The 20,083-nt window shown below is 61.3% G+C and overlaps 3 protein-coding genes across 3 annotated transcripts; 2 read left to right on the top strand and 1 right to left on the bottom strand.

Annotated features, from left to right (window-relative positions):
• Positions 1–1,795: 1,795 nt before the first annotated feature.
• LOC137674779 (procathepsin L-like) lies at positions 1,796–3,954 on the top strand. Its single transcript, XM_068420496.1, has 7 exons — positions 1,796–1,912; positions 2,028–2,150; positions 2,429–2,578; positions 2,821–3,045; positions 3,131–3,299; positions 3,485–3,599; positions 3,807–3,954. The coding sequence occupies exons 1-7, from the start codon at positions 1,796–1,798 to the stop codon at positions 3,904–3,906; spliced, it is 999 nt and encodes a 332-aa protein (XP_068276597.1). The 3' UTR covers positions 3,907–3,954.
• A 1,463-nt stretch (positions 3,955–5,417) lies between these two features.
• MYDGF (myeloid derived growth factor) lies at positions 5,418–9,558 on the top strand. Its single transcript, XM_068420495.1, has 6 exons — positions 5,418–5,604; positions 6,495–6,545; positions 7,250–7,311; positions 7,643–7,724; positions 8,236–8,308; positions 8,682–9,558. Exons 1-6 carry the CDS (start codon positions 5,422–5,424, stop codon positions 8,759–8,761), a joined length of 531 nt encoding a protein of 176 aa, XP_068276596.1. The 5' UTR covers positions 5,418–5,421; the 3' UTR covers positions 8,762–9,558.
• An 850-nt stretch (positions 9,559–10,408) lies between these two features.
• Positions 10,409–17,760, bottom strand: TNFAIP8L1 (TNF alpha induced protein 8 like 1). The gene is made up of 2 exons (XM_068420494.1): positions 17,670–17,760; positions 10,409–12,293 (listed from the first exon to the last, which is right to left on the bottom strand). The coding sequence occupies exon 2, from the start codon at positions 12,289–12,291 to the stop codon at positions 11,731–11,733; it is 561 nt and encodes a 186-aa protein (XP_068276595.1). The 5' UTR covers positions 12,292–12,293; positions 17,670–17,760; the 3' UTR covers positions 10,409–11,730.
• Positions 17,761–20,083: the final 2,323 nt, after the last annotated feature.

Here is a 20,083-nt window from a genome sequence, read left to right as displayed (position 1 = left end):
GGAAGTTGCACATCTCTGAAGTTTCCTTGAGAGAAACCTGCAGCCACAAGCATTGCTCCCCTTTCTGCCTGCTGCCTTTAGAGCCTGGGGGGTGCCAGTGGATGGTAAGAAGCTTTATTTTGCAGCGTTTGTTTCTCTTCAGTCTTAATTTAAACTGCTTTTTCCTGTCCCATTTCTTAAAATGTCTGCAATGCACTCTTTAAAACGCTCTCCTCCAGAAGAGTTTACAGATCTGTCAGCTCCTTTGATCCTCCAAGCTTGCTTCTGAAGCTGTAGGATTATTTGACGCCATAAAAAAGGGGTTGGTTTTCTTCTTTGGGGGGATTGAGAATCCTGGGAGGCATTAACTGGGAAATCACCTACCGCAATCCTGAGCTTTTCAATATGGAACAGGCTGTGCCGGGGATTGAAATACAAATGCTGTGGGAGGCCCCCACCCAGCTGTCCTGCGGGGAAGGTAATGGGAATAGGAGGCACGGTGCAGCCTGGTTCACGGTATCTCTCTGGGATCGAGGATTTGCAGCTGTAGCTTGAGGTTGAGTTAATTTCCTGAGCGAGCGGTAACGGCCGGAGGAAGCGGCGGGTGCTGCGACGGGCGCTGGGAAAACGGGGCAGAAATGCCTCTTCCTCAAGAACTGGGACTAAGCACGAGAGTGGCTCGGGAGGCATTTCTCCCACGAAACCCCAACACGTGGGGCTTTATTTTTAGGCGGAGGATGTGGAGGGAGAGCAGATGTTCTTGATGACTTTATTTTTAAAACAAAAACACTGCTCGAGCTACAGGATTAGCTCAGAAAAGCCACTGCTCACCCTGAAAGATGCTCGAATGGAAAACTTCCCGGCATCTCCATTCCCAAAGTGCGTGGAATAAAGGTGTGACGACGGCTTCTCGCTCTTGGGAAGCTGAGTCGGTAGAAACCGCGGCCATTTGGGGTGTCTCAGGCCTTTGGGCTCTGTCCTCTGCCCTGTGCTGCGGGGCTTTGCAGAGCAGCACCCCCAGAATAACTGAAGTTGCTCAGAAATACCAGGATCCATCACAGGAGGTGCGGGGCGCGCGGCGGCGATGTGAGGAAGACAAATGGCTGGGGCGGAGGGGGGCTGGCGGTGACAGGGGCTGGGGGAGGGCTGCGTGTGGATGCTGGCAAAAAGAAAGGGTGTAAATTGATATTGGAAAATCCTCCCGGAGGGATTTTGGTGGAGCACGTACGCACGGGCAGCCCGCCTCAGTGCTGGGACAGATGCGAGGCTTCAGTCACCGGCGTGGAGCGGCGGCTCCTCTGCCTCCCGCCCCTGTAGAAAAACCCTGATCTCCGGTTCCAGCTCGAGCCCTTTGCTCGGATCCCGGTGCTGATCTCTCCTGGTGCAGATCTCTGCTGGCTTTCAAGTGAAACCTAAAGAGTGGGGAGAGGCTGCAGGGAGCGGGGGAGCCAGCACCCTCCCTGTAGCTCTCGCTGCTCTTTCGGCTGCGTTGGCCCCCTCCTGCCGCCCAGGCTCTGCTGTCTCACGAAGCTCCTCGTTCCTCTCCCAAAAAGGCCAGGTAAATGCCACCCAAAGGACGGCTGAGACCTCCCAAAGCCCCTGTCAGAACAGCAGCGCAGCCACGCAAAAGCTGATCCAGCCGAAGGCACCAGCGGGTCTCTCTTCCCTCTGTCCTGGCCGCCGTGTTTGCATTTCTCTGCCTCCCCTTTACCTCTAATTCAGGCCTGGAAAGACTTGTCCTGCTCCCAGCCTGTGGCTGGGTGCTCGGCCCAGGGACCCCCTGACCCCCCTCTCGCTGCTCCCCCAGCCCCGTGCCATGGCCACGTCCCTGGGGCTGCTGCTGGCCCTGCTGGGCTGTGCCGCGGCGCCGGATCCTGCGCTGGAGGAGGCCTGGGAAGGGTGGAAGAGCTTCCACGCCAAGGAGTACCCAGGGGTAGGTCCTGCTCCCCCCAGGCCTCCTCCGGGGGGTCTCACCCAGAGCCACCCATGTGCACCCACCCCATCCCGTGTCCCCGTGCTCCCGGGGGACATTTCTGATCCCGCGGCAGGAGGCCGAGGCCGTCCGCAGGGAGGTCTGGGAGAAGAACCTGCGGCGCATCCAGCAGCACAACTGGGAGGAGTCGCAGGGGCAGCACGCCTTCCGCCTGGCCATGAACCACTACGGGGACCTGGTACCTCCTGACGCGCCCCACACCTTCCTCGGGGACACCCCTGCACCGGGGGACTGTGCACCCCTCAGTGCACCCAGGGCTTGATCTGGGCACTGGGGACCTCGTGATGCACCCAGGGCTTGATACAGGGACTGGCTACCCCCAACCCGCTCCACTGGGACCTGTGGGTGCCCCTGGGGCTGGGCTGCTTCCCAGGGGTCAAGCGGGCGGTGGGGAGCCACGGTGCTGCCAGCCGGGCACTCATGGCATCACATGAGTTTTTCCTTGGTGACCTGCAGACGGATGAGGAATTTAACCAGCTCCTGAATGGCTTCAGCCCAGCGTGGCAGGAGGAGCCGGCACCGCTCTTCCAGGCGTCGGCAGCCCTGAAGACCCCGGCAGAGGTGGACTGGCGGGCAAAGGGCTACGTGACACCCGTGAAGAACCAGGTGGGCAGAGGGGAGGGGTCCAGATGGGGCTGCTCGATGGGTGCCGGGAGTTGGGGCAGCAGAAACGGGCACCAGCATCCTCCCAAGCACCAAGAAACCTCTGGGCAACCCAAAGAAGCAGCTCCCATAGGTTTGGCCGCTGCAGTTTTGCAGCTGAGGAGCTGGAGAGCAGCACCAGGGGGTCACAGCGTCCCTCTCTGGTGGGCTTTGGGGTGATGCTGTGACCCCTCTGCTGTCCCCAGGGGCACTGCGGGTCGTGCTGGGCGTTCAGTGCCACGGGGGCCTTGGAGGGGCTCGTCTTCAACCGGACGGGGAAGCTGGTGGTGCTGAGCGAGCAGAACCTCATCGACTGCTCCCGAAAGCTGGGCAACAACGGCTGCCGCGGCGGCTACATGACCCGCGCCTTCCAGTACGTGCGTGACAACGGCGGCTTGAACTCGGAGCACGTCTACCCCTACATGGCCACGGTAAGGGACAGCAAGTGGCCTTGGGGACACGGCAGAGAGGTGCTGGGGGCTCTCAGCCCCGGCGTCACACTCTCCCTCCTCTCAGGACACCTCCAGCTGCCGATACAACCCCCAGGACAGGGCGGCTAACTGCTCTGCCGTCTGGCTGGTGGCCCAGGGCAGCGAGGCGGCGCTGGAGCAGGCGGTGGCAGCCGTGGGCCCCGTGTCTGTGGCGGTGGACGCCAGCAGCTTCCATTTCCACTTCTACAAGTCTGGTACCGTCTCGCTCTTCGTGGCATGGATGGGTAAACTGAGGCAGGGCTGCCTCGCTGGCGCGGTGGGCTGCTTGTTGAGCCCCGGAGTTTCCCCAGGGCACCCAGCCCAGGGGAATAGGATCCACCACCCAGAGAAGAAGCGATCAGGGCCGGCCCCCGGCTCATCCTAGCTCTGCTCTTCCCAGGCATCTTCAGCAGCATGTTTTGTAGCCAGCGGGTGAACCACGGGATGCTGGCCGTGGGCTACGGCACGAGCCAGGAGCGCGGGCGCAACGTGAGCTACTGGATCTTAAAGAACAGGTCAGGGCTGAGGGTCTCCCCCTAAACCTGCTGCTCCTTTCACCCCCCTGCATAGATCCTCCTGGGGTCGGAGGGGCACGGCAGAAGCATCCCTGTCCCATGGGGTGCTCCGGCTCCTGTCCCCCTCTCGCTCGCCCTCCCCGAGCGGCGCCGGGGCTCCGTGTGTGTGGGAACACGGATGTGCTCATTCTCCATCTCTTCCTGCAGCTGGTCGGAGGTGTGGGGCGAGCGGGGCTACATCCGCCTGCTGAAGGGTGCCAGCAACCAGTGCGGGGTGGCCAACCAGGCCAGCTTCCCTGTGCTGTGACCAGGACATCCCTCCTACCCCAGCGTCTCTCCCTGCCCTGGCTGCGGCTCCATGGCTGTTTCCTTCTGGAAAGGGGCTTTTTTTTGTGTGTGGTAAGAAGCAATTAAAAGTGGTACAGCTAATTGCTGTGCGCCTGCAAACGGGGGCCTGGCAGGGTTTGGTGGCCAAGGCAAGGCTGATGCAGCCGGTCCTTTTCCTGATGGGAAAAGCAAAGCTCCCTCTGCACGGTGCTCAGCGAGAGGCTCTTTCTCCGCGCCTTTTCTCCCAGCCTGGCCATCCCTTTCCCCTCCCGCGGCCCCTTTTCCTTCCAGCTGAATCCCAAAGGCCACGAGCCAGGGCTGGATGTTCTGGCCGTGGCTGCAGCTCTGCCCAGCCCCGCATGGGCTGAGCCAACACCGCTGCCCCTGCACGTTGAGCTCCTTAAAACACAGGACTTTACCCCATTAAACCTGCGTGACAAGGCAGAAAATGAACCTTCCCTCCTCATCCTGCTTTTTATTTTCCCCCATCGTGAATAATTTACATCAGAATTAGCATGGCCAGCAGGTCGAGGGAGGGGATTCTGCCCCTCTACTCTGCTCTCATGAGACCCCCCTGCAGTGCTGCGTCCAGCTCTGGAGCCCCCAACATGAGAAGGACACGGAGCTGTTGGAGCAAGTCCAGAGGAGGCCACGAAGATGCTCAGAGGGCTGGAGCCCCTCTGCTCTGGAGACAGGCTGAGAGAGTTGGGGCTGTTCAGCCTGGAGAAGAGAAGGCTCCGGGGAGACCTTCTAGCACCTTCCAGTACCTGAAGGGGCTACAGAAAAGCGGGAGAGGGGCTTTTGACAAGGGCATGGAGTGATGGGACGAGGGGGAAGGGTTTTAAACTGAAAGAGGGGAGATTGAGATGAGATCAGAGGAAGAAATTCTTTGCTGTGAGGGTGGTGAGACCCTGGCCCAGGTTGCCCAGAGAAGCTGTGGCTGCCCCCTCCCTGGCAGTGTTCAAGGCCAGGCTGGATGGGGCTTGGAGCAACCTGGTCTGGTGGAAGGTGTCCCTGCCCATGGCAGGGGGTTGGAACTGGATGGTCTTTAAGGTCCCTTCCAACCCAAACCAGTCTGTGATTCTGTGATTTAATGCCACGCACAGCCCAGCAGCCCGGAGAGCGAGCGGGGGCCAGGCTGGGGTGTGAGGGGCTGCAGGGACACGGGGCACTGCCCGTGGCAGCGTGGGCTCCCCACAATGTCCCACAGCTGCCCCACGTCCCCGGTGGGAGCAACCACACAGCGGAGCACGGCCCCAGGGGCACTGGCTGGGGGAGGAGACTGCGGTCTCCGTGCTCCCTCGTCCCGTATCCCAGTGGCCCCTTGTCCCCGCGCTCCCCTTGTCCCCACGGCCACTCGCCCCCCCGCGGCCCGCCAAGGGTTAACCCGCCCGGGCCCCTGCCCACACCCAAGATGGCCGCCGAGGCGCCCGCGCAGCGGCCGCGGCCGCGATTGACCCGTCCCGCCCGCCGTAGCCCGGGCTTCTGTCCCAAGATGGCGGCGCCCAGCGGGAGGAGCGGCCGCAGGCTGTGGGCCGCGCTGGTGGCCGCTGTCGTGCTGTGCCTGGCGGCCCGGGCGGCGGGGGAACCGGGCACGGCCGGGGCGGCGGAGGAACCGAGCACGGCCCGGTTCGACGTGCGGCCCGGCGGGGAGGTGCACTCCTTCTCCCGGAGCCTGGTGAGGGGCGAGGAGGGAGGGAGGGGGTGAGGAGAGGGTACGCGCCTCTCACTGATTGGCTACGCGCCACGTCGCTCCCGCCTTCCGCCGTAGGGATTGGCTGCCAAGGAGGGAAGGCGGGACGAGGTTGTGGCGGGGAGGGGGGGTCCGGGCCCGTTGCTAGGGGGCCGGTTGCTAAGGGCGGGGGGACCCTCTGACAGGGGAGGGGGTCCCCAAGGGGGGTTCTCCAAAGGCAGGAGGCTCGCAGGGACAAGGAAGGTCCCCAAGGAGGGAGGGAGGGAGCCCCCACGGAGAAGGGGGTCCCCAAGGAGAAGAGGGACCCCAAGGGGGGGTCTCCAGCAGAAGAGGGTCCCCAAGGAAAATGGGTCCCCAAAGTCTCTGTGGTGAGGAGGGCCCCAGGGTGGGAGGCTTGCCATGGAGAATGGCCCCCAAGGAGAAGGGGGTCCCCAAGGGGGGATTCCAAAGGGAGGATGCACCCCAAGGGGAGGGAGGGGTCAGCAGGAGAAGGGGGTCGTGAAAAAAGAGGGTCCCCAGGGGAAGGAGGCTCACCATGGGGAAGGGGCCCTATGGGGAAGGGGGCTCTGGGTCCTGGGCCCCCCAGAACACGAGTCGTCACCCCAGTACCACGGGGTCCTGCTGACACCCCACGGGCGATAAGGGCTGTACAGGCCCTGGCTCTGCCTGTGCCCCACCGAGGTCTGGACGTGGACACGGTGTGTGCTCCTCCTCGGTCACCCCAGCGTGAGACCGCTGGGGGCGGCACCATGCCGCAGCCCCGGTAATTCTCTCAGGTGTCCCCAGATCTCACGTCATCGCTGAGCAGTGGCTGATGGTGAACAAAGAGAAGGTCTGGCTCGAGCGAGGCTGCTCATCATGTTCTTTTCTTCCAGGGGGATTATACCTGCACCTTCACGTACTCAGCTCAGGGAGGAACGAATGAGGTGAGCTGGGCAAACCTTCGAGTGTTTCTCTACGGCTGCACAGAGTGAGAAGCCATTCAGGACAATTTTGTCTGTGATGAGCTGATTCCAGGGACCGGGAGCTGTGAGGAAGGGGGGTTGCACCATTTCCAACGCTGCCTGTTTGCGAAAGTAACTTGTAGGATTTGCTCCCTGAACGGAAGCGTCCGTCGTGTGTTGCAATGATGCTGTGGTTCATGAGGCCGTGACATCTGTAAGGCTTAACAGATCTCTGGGCTGGATGTCTCTGGAGAGCAAGGAGTGACGTTGTCATACCCCAGGTGGTAGGAAGGGCCTCGCACGGGTAACTCGTGTTCTGTAGGAGGCTTGAAGGTTTTTGCAGCTCATGTTGCTGCTGCAGTAAGTGCTGTGCAGATGCACTGTTTGTACTTTCTTATCTGCAGGTCCTGTTAGAATCAGGTCCTTTTAGCATAAAGGGAGACAAGACTTTAACTCTTTTCTGTAACCTTACTAATGAAATCGTGGAGAGGAGAGGGCAACCAGGGCTTGAGCTTTGTGCAACACAAAGTGAAAGGGGCCATCAGCAAGTGCTGTGTAGTTACGTTGTGTTATTTTAGAGTGGTTGAAACGTTGCCATGCCTGCAGCTGGGAGGGGAGGTGACTGGCCTCGGGGTGAGCGGGAAGGCTCTTACCACATTAACTGTTTGGACCTTTCCCCTCTGCAGGAATGGCAGATGAACATTGGGGTCAGCGAAGACAACCTGCTCTTCTCCTGCTCCGTTTGGAGGTGTGTTCTTTAACCCCAAGCTCTCTGAGGCAAAAGCAATGACAAGGCAGGTGGGGTCTGGGCCAGGGACCCTGCCTGCCAGCTGGGTTTGCCTTGCTGCGGGGCAGCACCGGAGGGCTTTCCTCTCCCAAGAGGTGCTGTGACTCTTGGTGGGCTCTTCAGCTTGGCGGTGGTTGGTAACGCAGGAGGGGTGGAGAGGGCTCCCCCCTCTCTCCACCCTCCTCACTAGATGGAGCTGCAAGAGAGCCAGAGGTGGCTCTGGCTGAATCCTGAGCTCATCTGCACCTCCACCCTTTCAGCTGATGCCAAAGATTCTGCTTTCTTCTTTCAGGCCCCAAGGGAAGTCTTATCTCTTCTTTACCCAGTTTAAAGCTGAAGTGAAAGGAGCCAAGATAGAGTATGCCATGGCTTATGTAAGTCCCAGCTGATCACTTGGAAGCAGGCGTGTAGGAGGCTGCTATAAAACATGAATTGGACATGGAAAACATTTATTAGACATCTGTGCAATAAAATGTGCTCCACCACGTCCTTAATTAGAGCGTGGTGGCAGTGAGGAGAGGCCCCAGGTAGGCTCTCCTGCACCATTTTATTTCTGCTCCCTCGATGCCATCGGGTTGCTGCTGGCTTTGCCAGTGTTGGTGACTCCAAAAGACACCATCCTGCCAGGGTGAGTCTTGGTTTGCCTCAACAAATTGCATGTGACGAAGTAAATAAAAGCTCTGCTGATGCTTTTGTCTGGTTTAATAGGAAATGGAAAAATAGCCAGAGATTTTCCTTCAGATTTCCTTTGTGGATTTAATTCTTTCACTCTGCATTATTAAAATACAAGTTCGTTCTTCAAAATGTGCTGCTGTTTGTTTGCTTTAAATACAGCAGCTTCTTGGATTGCCTCAACTGCTTAAACCTCCTTCCTTCCCATTTCAGTCTCAAGCTGCAGCGGGTGGACAAAGCGACGTCCCCTTAAAACAGGAAGAATTTGAAATCACCGAAACAACAGGTCTGTGACCGAGAGAACTGCGTGAGAAAGGGGCTGGAGTGGGAGACAAGCCTGGCTGTCTACCAGGAGATGAATATTTGAGCGTAGTGCAGATAGGTGACAGTGTATAGGGGAACAGTGCGTGTCACGGGGTCGGGGGTATGGTGCTCTTGATCCATAGCTGGCAGCAGGATTTTGCAGGTCCTGTTCCAGTGTAAACGTTGAATTAGCACAGGGGGAGAACGGGTTTATCACAACATGCTCGTCATGTGCATAAGAAGGAAGTGCAATGCCCGACTTGCTGGATTTTTATCGTCCTGGAAAGGAACCAGCAGGGCTGTTTTCTTCGTGCCTTACCATCTGTTTACCCTGTGCTGCTTTTCTCTCTTTCTAGTGTCTCACAGGGAAGGCAAGTTCCGCTTTGAACTGTCCAAACTCATGATCGTAGCAAAAACGCCCCGTGACGAGCTGTGACACCGAGGCCAGTGCTGGGCAGGGTGTTTTGGCCGGAAGAGCGTGGCAGATAAAGAGGATTACTTGTTAACTGGGGGGTTTTTTTGGTTGGCCAAACCTTTTACGTTTTCCATATTGCAATGTGCTAGGGTCCAACACAAGCGGAGCTTGGAGGTGTTAAGACTGATGCCTTCTGTCTTGTGTCAGAGTAACAAGCTTTGCAGCTGGAAACCTCCTCTGAGCCTCCTGATCTGCAGCCAGCCGTCCTGTCGCCCGCTTTCTGCTTGGTTGATCTGCTGAATATGGTGAAGCTCCCTTCTAACGGGGGCTCCTTATCTCCCTCGCTAGGAAGAGCAACGCAGAAAGATAAGGGGCTGGATTTAAACGTGGTTTGCTAAAGGGAAGTTGTTAACTCTGTCGTCTCTGGAGGGAGGATGGGATTTCTCTCTCTGTGAGCATGACAGGAGGAAAGAATTAAATTGGGTGGGAGGGGGAAGGAAGGGATAGAGTTGGCCAAAGCTATCGGACTCCTTGTTGAGGGGGGCTACGGAAGAGCTTCCCTGGGGAGGATGTTCTGGACCTGCCCTAGTGCAGAACGTGGGTTGGGGTAACTCGGCGTGGGGGAGGCAGAGCTGCTTATTCTGACACAACCCAGGAATCCATCCAAGCAACACTTTCATGTCTCAGTACAACTGCAGGACTATTTTCTATGTACAGAAGTGATTTTTTTCATATCTAGAGTAATAACAGTGAGGGAACGTGGAATTCCTCTCCTGTGTAAATACAACACAAATAAAGAAATAAAGCATCACGCTTTCGCCTGAGTTTGCTCCTGCCCTCTCCAATGACCTTGTGGCGTTTGCTTGGCCGGGAGGAGCCGAGATGCCACGCGGGAGGTTCCTGGCGGTTCTGCCCACCCAAGAGGAGCCTCAGCACAGGAGAACACGGCTCCAGCTGTGAGTGCATAACCCAGCACTGGTGCTTTGCCCAGAGGTGATGGCTGTGGTCGTTGGTAGCTGCTTTGCCCTTTTTTTGGCAGTCTGGGGGTGCTTTGCACTGGGGATTTTACAAGCCCTACTTTCCATGCTGTTCCCAGATGCTTCTTTCTCTCCTGTGCAGCTCCTTCTGCATCTGCAGATACCTGCAGGGCCCGGGAGTGCTGTTGGGTGGGGAGGTGCATCCCCCGCGTGCTCCTACCTGAGCTCCAAGCTGCATTTAGGGCGCTGGTGTTGCTGGTCTCTGGCCTTTCGCCCTCTTTAACCAGCTGCTTGGAGGGAACCAGACCAGAGGGAACTGAAGGGACTCATTTCCCAGACTTGTACAGCCGGGGTTGGGATGGGAAACCCAGAAGCGTGCTCTGCAGGGCTTCCCGGGACAAAGAGGCAGGAGTTTGGGAACGAGGTGGGTGTTTGCTGGGGGGTGTAGGGGAGAAGGTTCAGATTAGGCACCTGTACCTGACACTGGAACATCTGTTCTCGCACACCAAAGGCCGATTTCACCCTGCGCTCCCTGAGGTACCGACACTGCAGTGGCTCTTGGCCGCGTTCTCCTCCGTGCACACCTGGAATGTGCTTTACCCCCCACCCCGAGCTGTGTCACGCAATTAAACGAGCTGTGATAGCTGGAGCCAGGCCTACGAAATGACAAGAGATAGGGGCTTTATTTCTTTTTTTTTAAATTTTTAAGGCTGAACATTATCAGTGCCTCGAGCCGGCGGTGGGAAGGGAGTGGCGAACGGGAGCCGTCGCGGAGCCTCCTGTGCCTGGAGACATCCCAGGGAACGGGAGGCACGAGAAGGCCACGGAGATAAGGCCGGCTGAGACCGTAGGGCATCTCGTGTGCTAAAAGGGTGATTTTCGGTGTTCAAAGGCGAGCGTGGCGTGCTGGAAGCGGGCCAGGGCTGCTGCAGCCACACTCTGAGAGCACAATGCTCTTACAACGCTCTTACAACGCTTTTTACAACCATCGTTGCTCTCATGCTTTGTGAGCTCCCCCTGCGCAGCGCGGGGACGCGGAGGAGCACGTGCAGGTGCAGGATTTGCTCCCCCTCCCTGGGACCCCAGACCTTCGCTACCGCTTTGTGCTCATTTGCATCTCATTTTATCAGGCCAAACAGGTGAGTTTATTTAAATTAACTCATCAGGGTTACAGACTTTGCTTAAAAAAAAAAAAATAACCACCATAACGCACTCGAGGACACATAAAAAAGGTGTGAAGTCCCAGGGAGAGCTTTGGACAACCGCCGAGGAAGGCGTCAGAGCCAACGCAGTGGGACCGTCGCAGGAGGCTGGTGGGGGGAGCTGGGTCTTGGGTGAAGGGGACCCTCCAGCTCCCCCCCTGCCCCGAGGGACAGCCGCTCGCCCAGGCGAGGTGGGATCCTTCTGGTCTCAAGGTCTTGGCTTTTAGGAGGCCAAAGCCCGTGCCAGCCTGCGAGGTGGAGAAGCACCTTCCTACCCTGGGCAGCACAAGCCTGGACCATGATTTGCTCCCACCATGTCATGGAGCTGCTGAAAGACAACCACGGGGCTCCACAACCCTCCGGTAACAGGGGCTCATGATGGTTCATCCAACCAACTGCCCACCCACTCAGAGACACCTTAGAGGTGTTACGCACCGCGAGTCTTTGGTTTGGTTTTTTCCCCCAGGAGGGTTACGATAGAGTTCAAGGTGAGCAGTCCAGTTCCTCGGACTCTGAGCTAAGAGCACTTGGTGAGCAAAGGAAATCAAACTGTACAGCAGGAGCCCAGAAGCCCAGGATCACCTGGAGAGGACTCAAGCCCAGCACGGGGCGGGGTTTGCAGACCCTGGGCAAGGGTTAGACAGAGTCAAGAGGTTCAGTCTTTTGTAGAAACGAGGAGAAAATGAGTTAGCACTGCAGAGGAGAAGAGGACATCAGGCCTGGTGATGGTCCAAACAGGCGTACGTCCTGTCCTCGGTCTCATGGGAGGCAGAGTCCGGCAGTTGCTGCCGATGGCCCATCTTGGCCAATTTCATATGTTGTCCTCCTCCAGCATCTTGTTAACCCCTTCGCAGATCCTCTTCAGGTGGGTGCGGTAGGGCTCGGAGGGCCCGTAGAGAGCCGAGAGGAACTCGTAGTCCGCAAAGTGATTGAAGACGTGGTTGATGCGGGAGTGGGATTTGGCCGTCAGGTGGCCGTTGACAGCCTGGTGCAGCAGGTCCCGGCACTCCGTCAGCACACCCGACATGACCCTGCGGTCGAAGGTGAAGTCTATCTGGTGGAAGCTGACGGCCGTCATGGCCAAGGTATGCACCTTCTTGCGGAAGCGCTCCATCACCAGCAGCTCCTCGGGGTTGAACTGCCCGTTGCGGTAGAGCACGCCCAACTTCATGACAATCTTGATGAGGTTTTTGATGATCTTCTGGGCCTCTTTGCGGTTGTGGGTGTACTCCTTGGTGGCCCGGTAGAGCTCGTCCAAGATCTCGCTGCTGGTGTCGTCAATGAAGACATTGGCTATGGTCTTGGTGGCCATCTTGCTCAAGAGCTTCTTCTGGGCCTGCAGGGCCAGGCTCTTGGTGCTGAAGGTGTCCATCTCTGCAGGGGGAAGAGGCACACACACAGTTCAGCCCACGCCCTGGATCAGTCCCCACCTCCTCTCCTCCCCACACGGCCTTCTGGAAGGAGAAAGATCATCTCAGGCCAACGGCAGGACCGAGAGGAGCTCCTGGGTGCCAGGGCGGGCGAGAGGTGAGCTCACGCCCCAGGTTTTGTTGGTGGGATGAGGGACAGGGTGTTCCCACCTTCCTTCCCCGAATTCTGGGGAGAAGCTACAGCACGATGGGCAGCGTCGGAGGTGAGCGAGGTCTCCCTACCTGAGCATCGCCCATGACCCTCCATCCCCACCTCTCTCCTACGACCGGCACCGCCCTCCTCCCCGTGCAGGAAGGACTCTTGCCCCATCCTTTTAACATTTTTCTTCCTTAAAACCTGACTCACTTCCTGTAGGGCGAGTTGGGGATGACCCAGGTGACGGCTGAGTCACCCCCCGCAGCCGGCACAGCCACGTGCTGGCGTGAAGCCCTTTTCCCCAGTGCTGCCCTCACACCGGCGGAGCTCGGGCTCGTTCTGCCGCTGTCTCGGCACGAGCATCGCACGGAGGTGAATAATTCAGCGAGCCAGAAACCTCCCCCCTGGCTCACCTACAGCCCCGGCGGGACCAAATCAATCATCTCGGGCAGATCCCGGCTTTAAAAACCGCTGTGAAGGAATAAAACGCCCCCAACCCTGGAGATGCATCTTGCTGGGGGAAATCACAGAGCTACAAATCGCAGGGAGGCGAGAGCAGCACGATAACGGCCAGGATGGACGGGCAGGGACGGGGGTGCTTGGGCAAGAGCCTGCCCGTGGCACGGTCAGCCCGGCACGGCGAGAGCGGGGAAGTGTTCGTGCTATAAATACCTCACCAAGGAGGGGGAAGAGCTGTTTGAGCTACAGGATGATGCTGGTGTGAGAAGGGATGGGGATAAATCGGCCGTGGATACGGAGAGGAGGGTCTGCGGCCCCGCTGGAACCGCGTCTGTCCCCACCCTGGGCAGCCCCGGCTGAGCTGCCGACCATGCCCGGCCCCGCTCCAGGGATCCTCGATCCTGCTCCCACCACCACGGAGCGCATGGGAGCGAGCAAACCTCAGCTCCCCGCGGGGCTCCGGTGCCCCGCTGCGGCCAAGGCTGCGTCTCCCCGCGGCTGGTCGTGCAAGAGCGATGGTGCAAGGTGATGGTGCAAGGGTGATGGTGCAGGGTGATGGTGCATGGGTGATGGCGCATGGGTGACGGTGCCAGGCTGACGGTGCCAGGGTGATGGTGTGAGGGCGATGGTGCATGGGTGATGGTGCGAGGGTGACGGTGCCAGGGTGACGGTGCACAGACGATGGTGCAAGCTGAGCCCCGGCTCCCCGAGCATCTCCCAGTCCCCGGCTCCCCGAGCCCGAGGGCGGCCGATGCTCTGCGAGGGCGTGAATCAGGCGAGCGGTACCCGAGGCGCGGTGCGAGCTGCCGCACGCGGCGTTATTTACAGCCCTTAGGAAAAACACGGAGGTTTGTATTTCCTCCGACGGGAAAACATTGATTTTTGCCAGCGTGAGCTTCGCGCTGGGGCTCTCGCACTTAATGAGACACAAACAGCAAAGCAGGGGCTGCTCTCGCAGAGCCAGCGGCAGCTCCCAGGCGGGTCGGACTCCAACGCCAACGGCCCCGTGCGAGAGATGCTGCCGGAGCCGAGCCTGGAGGGGCGGGCGGGGTGGGCAGAGGGGGTTGCGGGGTGTCCTGGGCTCCCTGCCTCGGATCAATGGGAATTCCCACACCTGAGCTCTCCATTGAGTGACCGCGGCCATCGAGCGAGCACAGCCCCCACCTACGGAGCCCATCAAAAATAGGACGCGGCGGCTCCTGCGAGCTGCCCCTGTGGGTCCCAATTAGCGACTGTAATAACAGATCAACCCTCCACCCCCGGCGCTGGATAACGCCTGGCTGCCCCGCAGCCCTCAGCAGGCAGGCGAGCATCACTCGTGGGGGAAACTGAGGCACGGAGCGGTATAGGGGGGTCTCTCCTGGACCCCCAAAACACGTCTCCGGCACCCACGGGCTGTTTCGCAGGTTGCTCTCTGCAAGCCCCAAGGAAACCCACGCTCACCTCCCGACGCGTTCGCTCCCGCTCAGCACCGGGCCCGGTTAACCCAGCACCCTCCGCACCATGCTCTGTCCCACCAGGACCCGCTGACTCAGCACCAACCAGGAGATTTCACCGGAACGAGCCGTTTTCCTGCCGGGAAGGGCCCCGCGACCTCATTGTTCGCGGAGGGGCTGCTATCGGCGCGCGGAAGAGGCAAGCCTTGCCCCAAAGAGCAAACTTGAGACCGAAATAAACCACCCCATTTCCTTCCTGTCGCTGAAGTTTCCAGCCCTGCTCAGGGCTTGTTTTTTTCCCCCTCCTCCCTTCTTCTTTTTAATGAAAACGCCCTCAAAAAACCAGCTTCTTCCACTGAAAAAGAGCGACCGGGTGTTGCTTTCACCAAGTCCCTCCCTGCTCCGGAAGAGCGCGGCGGGGCTGCGGTCCCAACGGTGGCTTTGGTGACAGTCACAGCCCTTTTTTGGGGGGTTTTCCACCCATTTTGCAGATTTCAGGGCGGGGGGGTTGCAGCCCTGAGCATTGGCACGAGGGCTCGGCCAAAGGTTGGGACACCTGGATGTCCTGCGCGAGGTGGGGATGCGGTGACACGGGGACGGGGCACAGCAGCATCCCAGCCTCGCTGCCGCAGGGCAGGGGACCGAGGGCCAAATCCAGCGCTGGCACAGGACACGCAGCCCTGATGGCACCTTTGGCGGTCCCCCCCGCCAGGCCAGCACCCACGAGCATCACCTCAGCCCCCATCCCATGGGGACCCCCTCATAAAACATCTCCTACACCACAGCGGGCGCAAGCAAGAGCAGAGTCTGACCCTCTCGTTAAAAAGCATCAATTAAAGCTCCAGTCTGCGAGGGGGGCTGAGTCCCGGGGTTATTTCTACCTGCCCCAAAGACCGTCCCCATCGCCTGGTACCCACCGGCAGCTCGTGTGCCCCCAAGCCCCCCCCCAGCTCCCTCCCTGAATATTTCATGCAGAAAAGCAAAAGCACTTAAATAATTGATGGGGCAGCGCGGGGCAAGGGGAGGGCTCCGCGAAGCTCCGGCTGAGAGCAGAGGCACCTCCGCCTCCGCCTCCTCCTCACCGGGGCCATATTAATTTGTAGCCGTCTTGCTCCAAGTTTCCTCCGACACAGAAGCAGCGTCTCCCCATCCCGGGTAAACACTTAACTGGGGGGATCTCCCCAGTTTTCCCTCTATCCTTCCACTGCTCCCCCCAAATCCTCGGCCAGACACCGGCGGGGGGTGGATGGGACCCCACTGCTCCGCTCCCCGTCCCCCCGGCATCGCTTTCCACCAGCTCCATTAATTAATTAAACCCTGCCGCCGCGCTGGATTACACGAGACAGGTCGGAGCGCCGGTGCGGCACGGGGATGTAACCGGAGAGCCTGACCACTGTCACCGGCCTGTCCCCCACCAGCCGTGACCCCTCCAGCTCCCAGACCCCGTTTTACCAGCGCCGAGGAGGAAGAGGAGGCAGGAGCCGCGCCGCCTTTTGCAACAGCCCTTCCCTCGCACGTTGCCATGGGTGCAAACAGCAGCGAGAGCCGCCGGGTCCGGCGCGCGTGTGTGTGCCGAGCGGGGTGAGGCCAGAGAGGAAGCCACTGAGTAAACACCTCGTCCGAGGAAAAACTCATTTCTTGGCAAGGATGGCAACAAACCGCGGCAGCCGCGGCTCGTTGCGGCCAGAGCGAGGATGCTGCGGGGCACCGGGCACTGCCAAGCGCTCAGCCAGGTCCCCATCGTTGTCCCCACCATCCCCGGCCCCGGGATCTGAACAACTTTATCCCATAATCTCCTTCCCGTAGGAACGCGGCCCCGGCGTGGGCACCTGTGGGAAGGAGCAGAAGCTTTTTTGGTTTCTCCTTTGCACCAGGATCTGCCCGGGCAACCCCGACGTGTCTGTGCAAGGAGCCGTGCGGGCAATCCGAGGGGGGCTCCGGCGATGCCAACCCCGGGCGTGGGCGGTGAATCCCGCCAGCGTTTCCCGTTTGCCGGCACCGCATGGGAACGGGATTCTGGCACGTGGAGGAGCGTTGCCCGTGGGTGTGGGTGATACCAGTCCTGGGGTGCTGCTCGGTGCTGGTTTGGGATGGGGGAGCTGAGCCAGTGCCACATCAAGGAAGCCACCCGGGGTTATGGTGCCCTGGGGTGGGGAGGCAGCTGCGGCATGGAGAGGAAGAGGAGGAGGAGGAGGGGGAAGGGGGGGTTATTTTGGAGCATCTGTCTCGCCTTCCATTTCCTCCTTTTCTTTATCAAGCCGCTCTCTCCGGCACCAACTTCCCTCCTCCTTCGCTCAGAGCAGACGGGGGCTCAGGAGACTCATGGGGAAGTGGAAAACGGAGCGGGGAGGGGGAAGCAGAGGCCAAACCGCCGTCGGTCTGTCCGTCTGTCCCGTGGCGGGGGCCTTGGTACATCACATGCTTCCTGCCCGGGGATCGGCGAGACAAAGCTGCTCCGGGGGAGAGAAAAACTCCGTGGGACAATTCGGATCCGGTGCTGAGCTTGGGGTCGGCAAAGGATATTTATGGCCCAAATCCTTCCCCGCTCCGGAGCCCGTAAAGCTTCGGCTGGTGGGAGTGGGGCAGTTTTACACCCAACTCCGGTGCTCCAGGCAGGATCCGGCCTCACCAAAGGGATTCGTCTCACCGGGAACCGAGGAATTTCGGGGACGGGGCAGCGGCCGGGTGCGGAGGAAGGACGGGGCGACACACGAAGCCAAGCGCTGCCATGGGGCACCGGGCCCTGCACGTGGGCTCCGGACACGTCCCCACGGCGGGGGCTCGGGCACCTTCGCCAAGCTCCCGTTAGCCATCGCCCGCCGGACCCGTTTCAAGCCCCCCTCGGATTTCCCACCGGTTTGGCGGGGGGGGATCGCCCCGTCCCCGTGTTTTACCCACCTGGGGAAACTGAGGCACGGCCAGGGGCTCCGGGCAGCAGCCCCGGGCTCTGCCAACCCCGCACCTCCCGCCCCTCGGGGCTCCCCACACCCTCGGTTCCCCCCACCCCGGGGCTCCCGCTGCCCCGTGGGCCGGGCGGGGCCGCCAGTGCCACCGGGGAGAGGGGACCGGGACGATGCCCCGGTGCGGGGGTGCGCTCGCTTCCCGGGACGAGAGGCTTCACCCCGCTGCCGGTCCCGGAGTGGGCAGCACGAACCGGGCCGGCACCGAGCGCTCCCTCCCCCACGGACCGGGGGAACCGGGGGGAACCGGGAGGAACCGGGACGAACCGGGGAGGGGGGCCCGATCCCGGCAGCGCTGCACCGGTGGGCAGCGCCCGCCCGGCCCTTACCTGCTGCTGCCTCGGGGGAGCGCGGCGCCGGGACCGGGGCTGCTCCGGTGCCTCCGGCGGGGCGGGAGGAACGGAACGGAACGGGACGGGGCGGGGCGGTGCCGGGCGTGGGGGGGCTCCCTTCCCCCGGAGCCGCTCCGTGCCGGGCGCGGCGGTACCCCGCGGCCGGTGCCCGGTGCCCGGTGCCCGGCGGGTCCGGGCCTCCCGCCCGCGGCTGCTGCCAAGTCCCGAGCGGGGCCGGGCGCGGCGGCGGCGGCGGGCGGGGGGGCGGGGCCTGCGGGCGGGGCCAGCCAATGGCTTCGCGGGGCTTGCTACGAAGCAGCCAATGGGAGCGCGCGGCGGGGGTTTTTCCCCGCCCCCCCGGGGGCCCGTGGGGGCGCGGCCGTGGGTGCGTGGGCCGGTCCCGTTAGCGCGGCGTGGGGCGGGCACGGCGGGGCCTCCCTCGGGCCGTACAGGGCGGCGTGGGTGACAGGGACCCGCGTGGGTGACGGGGACCCGGGTGGGTGACAGGGACCGCGTGGGTGACGGGGTCACGCGTGGAAACGGCCAGTGTGCGTGTGGCTGCTGCGTGGGGTGGGTCTGGGGGGGGGTTTGGGAGGGGGGTGCCCCAGACCCTAAACCCCCCCTCCCCAGCCCAAATCCACCCGCCGCTGCCAGCACAAACTGGGGACGGGCGTCCCCTTTGCCTGGCTGGGGGAGCGTGGGGCCTGGTATCGTGGCAGCCGTGCTGAGGTTGGCACCCCCATCCCCGGGCTCCCCAGCATCGGGACTGTCAGAGCATCCCCCTTCCTCCTCCTCCTCCTCCTCCTCCTCCCCCCGGCTCAGCGGGAAGGAGCCACAGCACCGGCTCCTCATTCCAAAAGGTGGCATTAATCAGATTAAAGGTGGGATTTAGACCGGATTAAAGCTCGGATTAACCAGATCCTCCACTTTAATCCTGGTCTCACGCAGCGGCTGGGAAGTGACCCTCAGCCCCCTCCAGCCCCCCCTGTCCTCCCACCCCACAGAGATCCCCGACGCCCCTGGGCCATCGCCCGCCCCGAGCCCCCGCTCCTGCGGCCGCAGAGGGTTCGCTCCCGGCCCCACGTTGTGCCGGAACAGCCCGAGCAGCTGTGGCCGCTCTCCCAAACAGTTGCAGCGTCAACCTGCCCCCCCATAAATCACCCTCCCGGGCTCATCTGTTCCTCGTGGCCACTTGCAGCAGTGGGAAACAAGCCATTAGCCAGAGGCAGCGCGGCACGGGCCCACGGGCTGAGGAGACGGTGACAGATCGGGGGGGAAGCGGTGAATGGGGCTGGGGAAGCACCCGCAGAACCTGGTGACTTCCCACTGGCAGGGCCAGCTCCTGCATGGCACCTGGCACCATGTCCCCATCGCTGCCCCATCCTGTGTCCCCATCACTGTCCTGTCCCATGTCCCCATCACTGGGGCATCCCTGGCTGCTGTCCTCACCCCACTCAGGCCATCGCTGAAGGTGCTGCCAGGGGTGACGGGATGGACCCTGTTCCCCCCAGTATCCCCCCAGCATGCAGACCCCCACTCCTCACCTCCAGCCCCTCCGTGGGAGCATCTTGGGGACAGTCCCCTGCATTGCACAGGGGCTGGACCCTGAACCCTCCTGGGGTCCCAGCAGCAGCTGAGGGTGGTGCTGTGCAGGGGGACAGGGTGATGTGGGGTGTCCCCAGCACCCACGTGGCCCCATTGGGACGGCACATGCTGGACCCCAGCTGCTCCTGGGAGAGGGGCCTGCCTTGCTCCCCACAAAGCCCCTATTGTCACTGCGGGGTGGGGAACCCCCCTCGGGGAGCGGTGAATCCCCCAAGCCCTTCCCGTCACGGGCGTTTGGCATTCCCGTGGCTCCCCTCCCGCGCAGCTGCGCCTCGCCACAATGGCCCCTTCTTGCCGCGTTACCGGCGCCGGCTGCGCCGCCTCGGCCCCTTCCCCAGTGCCGACCTTCCCCGCCGGCAGCCGAGGTGGAAAAATCCATCCCTATAAAACCAAAATCCATCCCGGCAGCCACCGGCGCTGGAGGAGAACCGTGGCAGGGAGATGCTCCCCCCGGCACGCACCGGACCAGTTATCCCAGAGGGGTATTTCACTGGTGTCGGATGGGGGGAAAGGGAGTGTGGAGGTGTCATGCAGGGGTGCTGGCAGCTTTGGGTGCAGCACCCAAAGGGTGAGCCATGGGGACAGACTGTGGCTGCGGAAGCATCATCCAGCTCCTGCATCCCAGGGGAGACGGGGTGGACGATGCTGGGATGGGGCAAATGCTCATCCCCACCCGGACCAGGGCACCCACTGGGGACAAACCGCAGGGAAATCAGGGTCCCTTGGCAAGGCTGCGGATCTCAGCGGGGGTTATCAACCCCCCCGGGGATGGCAGCAGCCCCACAAACCTCGTTAAGGAAGAGACA

This window comes from Nyctibius grandis, chromosome 31, assembly GCF_013368605.1.
Source record: "Nyctibius grandis isolate bNycGra1 chromosome 31, bNycGra1.pri, whole genome shotgun sequence".
NCBI lineage: Eukaryota > Metazoa > Chordata > Aves > Nyctibiiformes > Nyctibiidae > Nyctibius > Nyctibius grandis.
Note: the sequence above shows the minus strand (reverse complement) of the source record. Positions and strands in the feature narration are given on the sequence as shown.